The 10,115-nt window shown below is 34.0% G+C and overlaps 1 protein-coding gene across 1 annotated transcript; it reads left to right on the top strand.

Annotated features, from left to right (window-relative positions):
• Positions 1–844: 844 nt before the first annotated feature.
• Positions 845–9,226, top strand: LOC139519674 (uncharacterized). Its single transcript, XM_071311888.1, has 4 exons — positions 845–1,098; positions 1,764–1,846; positions 3,806–4,101; positions 5,515–9,226. The coding sequence occupies exons 1-4, from the start codon at positions 922–924 to the stop codon at positions 8,529–8,531; spliced, it is 3,573 nt and encodes a 1,190-aa protein (XP_071167989.1). The 5' UTR covers positions 845–921; the 3' UTR covers positions 8,532–9,226.
• The last annotated feature ends 889 nt before the right edge of the window (positions 9,227–10,115 follow it).

Below are 10,115 nucleotides of genomic sequence, written 5' to 3'. Positions count from 1 at the left end.
TAGACAATTGTTTGAGTACGCATGCTCAGTTCTGAACCCTTCCACAAACATTTACACACAGAAACTAGAAACTGTGCAAAGAAGATCGGGCAGTCCCGGTTTGTAATGGACGATTACCAACAAAGCAGCAGTGTAACATTAATGCTATAAACAGTGACAACCATTTGTCGAAAGAAGGGCAAAATACAAAGTAGTAATGATGTACAGAATATATAGTACATGTCCTCGTAGCAATACTAACGCTAGAGCTACATAATACATCATCGGTAGCTAGAGGACTCATACCACGATTTCTCGTACAACATACATGCATTCCTTCTTTCCAGACAGCATACGAACATGGAACAGCCTTCCACAACCTTTAGTGGATAGTACCTCACTCGATGATTTCAAACAGGGGGTTCTGAGCTACAGCATCCCTTAATTGCACAATCAGACTGGTTTTTCTTACGGTAGCGTATTAGAACCATCCCTTCTTTTTTTTTTTTAAATTGTTGACTTTAATCTTGGAATTATCACTTAAATTTACTTCACTATATATATATAACGTCAAACGATAGACACAACTGTTGACCATGTTTCTTTGCCTCTTTTTTTGTTTGTTCGATAGGTACATGTAATATCCGATAATCATTGATGATGAAGATAAATCCATACTGAAATATGCATTACGACTAGGAAAAATTGAGCACGCCTTTTTATACTTTGATAAAATAGTAGAAAATTTGAAATGATTTAAATTTGTAGAAGACAATTTACTTATGATAATTAACTTCATAATTACTGTATAGCTTAATTAGTATGCACCGACAAACTGCCCATGACATAAAACATGACAAAAAAGATTAACAAGTCCTAACAACATTATCGTTGAAAAATGCTGAGGTCCTAGGTTAAATTTAACTATATAAGGAAATTATCATGGAGGTTTTTTCATCAGTAACGTGTACATTCATATTGTTTTTGTTTACGTTACCCGTTACTAAAGGTCACGGGATGATGATAGAACCTGCCATGAGGTCATCTCTGTGGAGATTCAATTATCCTGGTGCCGAACCTAATTATAATGACAATGGAGTAAATTGTGGAGGATTTACGGTAAGAATATATTTTTCTTCTTTTTGATATTTTCTACAAAAAAAATAATTCAAATTCATTAAAAACGCATGTTTTACATTGGGGGGGACATTTTATTTGGTAAAAAAATAATTTGTATTTGACACCCCGAATATCAAATGGCTGCTGCCTTATATATTGCAACTTAAAAAATATATATATATATAAATATACCTGTACAATGACTCTTGCATTGACCTTGAGGTATACAGACTTTAGACAGCATCCCCCATAAAACCAAAACGAGTTTTTTATTTTTGCAATAAAAGAAATACAAATGATTACGTTGTTAAATGACGTCCTGCCAATTTACCTAACATATTAAATAAATAACATGTTGAATATTTTGCATATGCTAGACACACTGCTTTTCCTAACCATTGTCTAAATATGAATAACAAATTAGGATATAAATTGAAAATGAGAAAAATTTATCCTAGAGACCAACGACATTGACATGAGCAGCTATTTTAAAGTTACTGTTAGACCTTTAACAATGAGCAAATCCTTATGGGGCGTTATGATAATATGTGAAACAAGACAAACGAGAATATCAAGTTTTCTTATTGGCACTAGGACTCATTTTTCATGACCTTTTCTACACCACGTTTTTATGCTGTATATTTTCTAGTATTTTTCTTATCTAGAATCAACATGAACGTCAGAATGGCCGCTGTGGAGTATGTGGTGACCCGTTCCAAGGACCACGGAATAATGAGGCTGGTGGAAAGTAAGGAAAAAGTAAAATCACAAAAATACTGAACTCCGAGGAAAATTCAACCGGAAAGTCCCTAATCACATGGCAAAATCAAATGACAAAACACATCAAACGAATGGACGACAACTGTCATATTCCTGACTTGGTACAGGCATTTTCAAATGTAGAAAATGGTGGATTGAACCTGGTTTTATAGCGCTAAACCTCTCACTTTTACAAGTCTCATCAAATTCCGTTATATTTACAACGATGTGTGAACAAAACAGACATGATAAATAAAATGGTCAAAATATGGGTTCAGCAGTCATCACTGTGTTACAATTTAAAACAAACAATTTTACAAAAAAGCACACAAGCATCTATCAAATTAAAAACACATTCATTGCTTCGCGTGCCTGAGCATGTTTTGTTCAGGTCTTAGATTTGTTAGACTGATGATGCATCCAGAACAATAGACACTAACTCTGTACATTCACACTGTATTGCTCCGTTTGGAGTGTATGCTATTCCCTCAAGTTTTTACGTCGGGATTTTGCATTCGAAATGAATTTTCTACTTTTGAGAATCGGTATCCTACTGTAGCCTTTGATATATATTGCTCCCAATATAATGAACAAAAGAAGAATGCGCGGGTAACTACTTAAATAAAGCTAAAACAAATCAAAATACAACTTGACAAATAACATTAGCGTGACTAGGTCATTGAAAGGCAGAATGATGTCACTACATTTTTTACAATGACTATTTTCATATACAAAAAGAGCCTTTTTAAGGCTAATGTTTTATTTAAATAAATTAAGCATCGTCTGTCGAGGTTATGAATACATTTACAATTACTACACACTAACATGTTTTTAAATATGCATATCCTGTTAAACATTATTTCTGTATGATGTTTTCTTTACATAAGTATAAATAGAACGAAACTGACATATTGCTTACTGTCACACATCTTATTATAACGTACATTTTAAACAATCAAGGTCTACGACTTCATCTTGTTGTAATTTACAGAAACCAATAATAATTTAAACATGCAGAATACATATAAGATCAGAATAACAAAACCGATTAGTTCCATAAAGAAATCAAAATGTAACTACTCAGTTTTGCTTTTTGTCACACATCTTATTATAACGTAGATTTTACACAATCAAAGTCTACGACTTCATTTTGCTGTAATTTGCAGAAACTAAATTATTAATTTCAACATGCATAATACATGTAAGATTAGAATAACAAAACCGATTAGTTCCATGAAGAAATCAAAATGTTACTAATAATTTAATTCCGAATATGAGTATAAGTAAGTTATAACCTACCGATTGTATGTATCTAGTCTAAAAAATGAAAACAACACGTTAAAAAATTTAAGCATCCCAGGCGCTTTTCTGGATTTTCCTTCATCAGGAACTCTCAAAGCCATATAGATGAAAGTCAAAGATTTATAAGAACAGAAACCATTAAAGAGGTATATGACAAAAAATAACATTATAAAATAGCTAAATCCATCTAAGGCCAACTTCGCCTGATAGAGCTGCAGCTTTGGTTTCTTTATACTAAAAAAACAACATTTTAACGGACAATTTTAGAAAGGATTGTTATTAAGCATGTCAGTACCGAAATACTGACTACTGAGCTGTTGACACCCTCGGTAACATGTGTCTACCAGCAAAGGTATCGATGCAATGATGTAAAAATGAATACAACACGTTATATAAATTTCCTGTAAGACTCTTACGATTAACTTGTAGATATGCATCGCGGACAATGCTTGCATAGTAGAAGAAACGCACCCTATCAGAACATCCAGCATCGCTCCTTTGTGGATTTCATGCGACTCCTTTGGTAAAGTTTTTACCCTAATTTCTACAGTATATACTTCGTGGGTTTTGTGATTTGAGACCATCGGTAAAATACTGTAATTTCATATTAAAGGAGAAAATAATTCTCTTTTGATTATAATTTTAGGTATGCCAAAGGGATAATAGCCAGAACATACAAGTCAGGACAATATATAAAAGTAGTTTCAGATATAACTGCGAATCATGGTGGATATATAGAGCTAAGACTTTGCCCACATGATAGCCCTAGGATACCCGTTACTCAACAGTGTCTAAACCAGTATATATTACAGATCAAAGGAGATGGAAATAGACATTACTTAACAACCAATCAAAAGAGTGATTTTAAAATAAGACACACTGTAAAACTACCCGACTTTGTCACGTGTAGACAATGTGTTTTACAATGGTATTGGAAGGCCGGTTAGTAGGTACTAGAATTATGATTTTTAATTATTAAAAAAAAATAGACATAGGAATAACAAGATGTATTAAAAGTAAACAATTATATTTCAAAGTACGATCATCAATACAGTACATTGGGTCATACCTAACAAAAAACCTCAAAATGACCCGTGTAAAACAAAACAAACAGGAAAACGGTCTAATCTATTGGTGTATGAAAAACGAGAAATAGTAAACACATATGAACCACATCAACACACGACAACAACTGAACAGGCTTCTGACTTTCGACAGTTACAGACAAATTGAGAGCGTTAAGTAGCATAGGCGTGCTATTGAGTATGTTTGTACATTTGTACGTCTCAGTTTTAATGTATCATTGTATGTACTTCATAGCTATAAAGATAAAAAAAAGAACACTAAGTGCTTTAAATCTGATTCAAGCGAAGATTCCAATCAAATTTTAAAAAAAAACCGCGTTATAACTTTTCAATTAATATCCTGATTTGATATATAATTAACAAAGTAACAAAGAAAACAGATAACAGGACTGATCAAGCTGATGTGATAAAATGAGAAAGGAAATGGGGAATGTGTCAAAGCGACAACATGATGCAGTTATTTCGGTTGTATATGCTCATAAGTATGCAAACAAACTCATCATAGATATCAGGATTGAAATTGTATATTTACGCCAGACGCGCGTTTCGTCTACAAAAGACTCATCACTGACGCTCGAATAAAAACAAAAATGGTAAAAAGGCCAAGTAAAGTACGAAGTTGAAGAGCATTAAGGACCAAAAATTTGCCAAATTCAATTAAAGTTATCTATTCCTGAGGTAGAAAAACCTTAGTATTTCAAAAATTCAAAGTTTTGTTTACAGTTGATTTATAATTATATTCATATCAATGATACCTCAAGTCAACACAGAAGTGCTGACTACTGGGCTGGTGATACCCTCGGGCAAGTAAAACTCCACCAGGAGTTGCATCGACCCAGTGGTTGTAATTAAACTCGTCATAGATATCAGGATTGAAATATTATATTTACGCCAGACGCGCGTTTCGTCTACAAAAGACTCATCTGATCAGTGATGCTCGAACAATAAAAAGGCCAAATAAAGTACGAAGTTGAAAAGCATTGAGGATCAAAAGCCCGTAAAAGTTTTGCAAACGAGTTTACATAATAAATGGAATAATACAATTTTTCTTTGTTCACGGTGTTGGCTTCATCTATAACCGCGATTTCGGTTAAAAAGGGTCATTATTCAGAGAAATGCACCGTTCAATCTTTCGTACACGTTGAAATCGTATTTTTTGCACGATCCTACACATGTACAAATATCCATTTTAAGCCCTTCGATTACCCATTAATAACACAGTAAAAAAAGATTTAATATTTCTAATACATCAGTTTTTTTAATTTTTCAGGACAACATTCTGGTATAAATCCAATGACCCGCCAGGAATGCAAAGGTTGTGGTAAACAAGAACAGTTTATCAATTGTGCAGATATAGCCATCACTGACGAGTTTGGTATGTTTCCTATGGTAACAAGAGTGCCAAATTATCAGGTTACCACGCCCAACCCCATGTATGATTCGTTCATGTTTCAAACTCAGGGAATGTTTCCAGATTATTATGACGAATTTAATCCATTTATGACCACTCCTTCGTATTTCAATCCTCTCAACCAACGTTTCATGAACAATGGAAGAAATTTTGGACAAAACAACAATAGATTTATTGATAATAGACGAAATACCGGAAGAAATAAAGGACAATCTATAAATAGAAATTTTAGAGGACCTGTACGAAATGGTTACCCAACGATAAACCCAGTACGTCAAAATATTCAACATAATAGAGGATTTCACAGAGATGGTTTTAGAAATGCTAGACCCCAAGGAAATGTGTTCAATAGAAACAAAGTTAGTCCCGATATTCGAAATCAAAGACGTCCATATAAAAATAGTAGACCTTTAATTTCTAGAAACAACAGACCACACGTCAACATTTTTGCAACTGTTATTCCTAGAAAAAATCAAAGGAAAACCAAAGCAAACGCTATCCGGAATATACGACCTATTCAAATTGCCCCTTCAAAAATTCCAACGACAGATGCTTCGGAGGCAGATGATTCGATGGAAGAAATGATGGATGACGAAGACAATTTTCTATTAAACAGCGCATTTTGGTCTGACTTCCATCGCTTGATCAATATGTCCTCACCTGAAACCAAAAAAGCTTTGTATGAAATAGCAGAAGATGCGGATGACATTGAAGAGTTCCATAGAAATGTGCAATTGATGTTACAGATGCAAACGATGATGCCGGATACACAGGAATCCGTGGACACCAAAAGTGAAAGTGACGAATCATTAGATATTGACTGGCTTTTAGCTCAAACAAAGGATATAGAACTAGACAGTGATGAGAAGAGTTTATTAGGTCTTATGAAAGGAGGATCTACAGAAAGTGATGAAAAGGGAGATAAACAAGAGGATTTAGCAAGTAACAAATATTTATCCAAAGGAAATGATTTATACTTTCCAGATGAAAATAGAGTTCTTGACGATTCTGACGGTGATGATCTTCACGATTCTGATGGTGGTGATCATGACGATGATGATAATAGTGATCGTTTTAATGATAATTCTGATGACAATTCAAAGGAAAGTGATAATTTTGATTATACAGAGTCAACAGACGAGAGTTCTGATCTTGATACAGAGTCAACAGACGAGAGTTCTGATATTGCTTACGCTGACTTAGGTAAAGATTATGATAGTGACGACACAGACAATGAAATGAAAATTGACAATCATATGGGCTATAGGGACAGCCGCACTAAAAAATATCTGTCAAATTATCAAAAACATAAAGAATCAGTGGAGCGTGAAATAAAATTATTTCCAGTCGATGTAAATCCTTGGAATGAAAATTCTCTTTACAGAGCTGATAATATTGATTATGATGACAAGGACGCTGACATAGAAGGAGACAAGGACGCCGACATAGAAGGAGACAAGGCCAAACCATATAACCATCTGTCATTCGATTCACAGCAAACAACTCAAAGCGTCATGAACACCGTCCCTCGAGATAAAATAGAGGTTAATTATTTTCAAAGTGATGCGCATGATTATACAGATTCGGAAGTTGACCAAGAAGGTTATGACATTGATAAAGTTGAAAAGAAATGGGATGATATCCCAGAGGAAAAGGAAAAGAATGAATTTGATGACGATTCCTGGTCGGTAAACACTTTACCGGATGTTACGGCGTCTACAGTTGTGGTTACTGGTAGACGTAGTAATGGTATACGTAAACATATGGAAGATGAAGCTGAAAGAAACGATGAACCAAATTCCCTGATTAATACAAAGGGAGAGAATAATGACGAAAACACGGATAAAAGTATTCACTTGGATGAAAAAGAGAAGGGTTCTAGAATTTCACAAAAAGGTGAAAAAGATAGAGATGAAGAAAATACAATAAATGATATTCAAGGTGAGAATTCAAATAAAGAAATATTAGAAAACACGATTATGTCAAATGAAAATAAGGAATCAATTATGTCAGAAATTTCTGTTGACACAAATGATAAAATGGATGACGCGCCAAATATCAAAACTGGAGAAGATTTCAAATCTATTTTGAAAGGAGCAGATGATATTGCTGAAACGACTAATAACGAGATTGGTTTTCATCAACAACCTGCTGTGGACGACGTTCCGTCGCCGTCAATGGATATGATTGAAACCGGATTTCAATTAAGACCTTCTTATATTGATGATGCATCTAATATTGGCCAAACTACTGGTCATGATTACACATATACCACTGTACCTGCACATATTTCAAATAGTCTGTCTTCAGCTAGTGGAAGCCGAAGGAGTGGAGTATATCCACCACGATCTCAATTAGTTAGACACCAAATTCTTTCAGGACCAATGCAAATGAATCAACCACAAGTCCCAAAACCTAACTTATCAGTATTTCGACAGAAAATTCAAGATACAATATCTAAATCCATGAACGAGAATGAAAACGGTGATATTCTTACAACCCCTAAACTAATGTCGTCTCCGAAAGGTTCTAAAAAAGAACTATCGCCAAGTCTTTCCAAACTTGTATTAAAAATGTTTATGAATTCAAAATCAACAGCAGAAACTTGTTCAGAACCACACCAGTCAGTTTGTACTCCTGTTAAACTGTGGAGTAAATATCAGCAGATTGTCGATTGGTGCAATTCTCTTTGCCAATATGGAAATTGTCCGTCAGCTGTTTGCACTTGCAAGTGCCAGGCACCGTCGAATTCAGTAGAACCGAAAGTCTGTAGAGCACAAAATTCATACAAGAAACAATCCGGTGAACTCGACCAGTGGTGCCAAAAGTCTTGTTCTGCAGGAGATTGTCCGGAACTTTTGTGTGTATGTTCCTAAAGAGCAATTTACTGCTACTCGACTCGTTGCGACCTGGCAGACATACCCCAAAATACGTTTGCAGATTGTTACAGTACATTATGAGGCTGAAAATTAAGTTATCTGATTATTCATACAATTTCAATACGAAAGTGCCAGTATTCATTTATCTCTCTTTGTGTTCATCAAACAGCCGAACTATACTTACGGTATTTACCAATATATAGGGAAAGTACCAGAAACAATGCTGCTTTAAAGAGATTGAGTCAGTTTCCCTGAATATATTTCATACTGCCAATTAAAAAATATCCTTCAAGCGTTAGAAAAAGTAAGAGTATCACACCCTTATATGTTTGCTTTGAGGTTTAAAAAACATTATTTCATGTATATGATTGAAAATTTAAAAAAAGATTTCGACAAGATTTGTGGTGTATAAATGGATATCAAGGCCTAAATCAAATTTTTGGGAATTTTGTTTTTCAGTGCTATTCAATTTTGTAACTGATTTTGGTCTTACAACTGTTTTGATTCGAGGGAATATATGCTGAGTTTTATGTAAGTCATACCCAGGTCTGCGCCTTGAATATTAACTCTGGTATCTTTGGTGAGTAGTTATCGCCAAATTATTTCAAACCTTTAGTGAAGCAAGTTCAACGGAAATTTGCCATACTTCTTTGTCCTGTATTACAAATAGAACCATATTTAATTACGATTATGATTAAACTAAATAATTTCTGAGCTATTTGTATAGTTTGTTTTTATTTTGTTCACACATCGTTGTCAATACAATGAGATTTTATACGACTGTCATACAAACGAGAGGTTTAGCTAGCTATAAAACTAGGTTTAATCCACCATTTTCTACATAAGAAAATGTCTGTTGCAAGGAATATGACAGTTGTTATCCATTCGTTTGATGTGTTTGAGCTTTTGATTTTGCAATTTGATTAGGGTCTTTCCATTTTGATTTTTCCTCGAAGTTCAGTTTTTCTGTGATTTTACTTTTTTATATGAACTATAAGATAGAAAAAACAGCAGAGACACGCCCTATATAGAACCATCAGTTCTCATGAAATCCACAACCAAATCAAGGTATCCATGTCCTTTTTTTCTTATTATTATTAATGTTGCATTAGTAGGTCCAAGGACACAGTTATCGTCCTTTGGTTTTCGTCGTCTACGAATATAATCCCTAGTGTAAACAGTGTATAACTTGCATGTTTTATTTAAAACACTTTCCCAATTTATTTCTTGATATTAAATGCATGAAATATTAAGTAGGGGGATGTAATTACATGTTAAAAGAAATTGGGTGCTGAATCTTTATATTAAGTAGTGATTTGGTCTAGTTCAAAAAGGTCAAATTTTATCACGTTTGAAGCTGTCAAACTGAATTTTACACTCCCTTAACACAGAATTGTCAATATTTTGAGTTAGAGCTGGTAGAAGATTCTATAATTTTGATACTATTTGTCTCCGTGGAAGTACACTACACTGTAAAAATCTTTTTAAGAAATAGCAGGTGCGATTTTTTTTAATTTGAATTTATTGTCTAAAAGAAATGCACTACGAAATAACTGTGTTCTCGGGCCAGTACACACAAAT

This window comes from Mytilus edulis, chromosome 4 (genome assembly GCF_963676685.1).
Source record: "Mytilus edulis chromosome 4, xbMytEdul2.2, whole genome shotgun sequence".
NCBI lineage: Eukaryota > Metazoa > Mollusca > Bivalvia > Mytilida > Mytilidae > Mytilus > Mytilus edulis.
The sequence above is the reverse complement of the archived record's forward strand: the minus strand, read 5'-3'. Positions and strand labels throughout refer to the sequence as shown.

Excerpts from the sequence above, each read along its gene's own strand:
- LOC139519674 (XM_071311888.1), top strand. The coding sequence starts at position 922 with ATGGAGGTTTTTTCATCAGTAACGTGTACATTCATATTGTTTTTGTTT. Across the intron at positions 1,847-3,805 it reads AATAATGAGGCTGGTGGAAA|GTATGCCAAAGGGATAATAG; the intron begins GTAAGGAAAAAG and ends TTATAATTTTAG. Across the intron at positions 4,102-5,514 it reads ACAATGGTATTGGAAGGCCG|GACAACATTCTGGTATAAAT; the intron begins GTTAGTAGGTAC and ends TTAATTTTTCAG.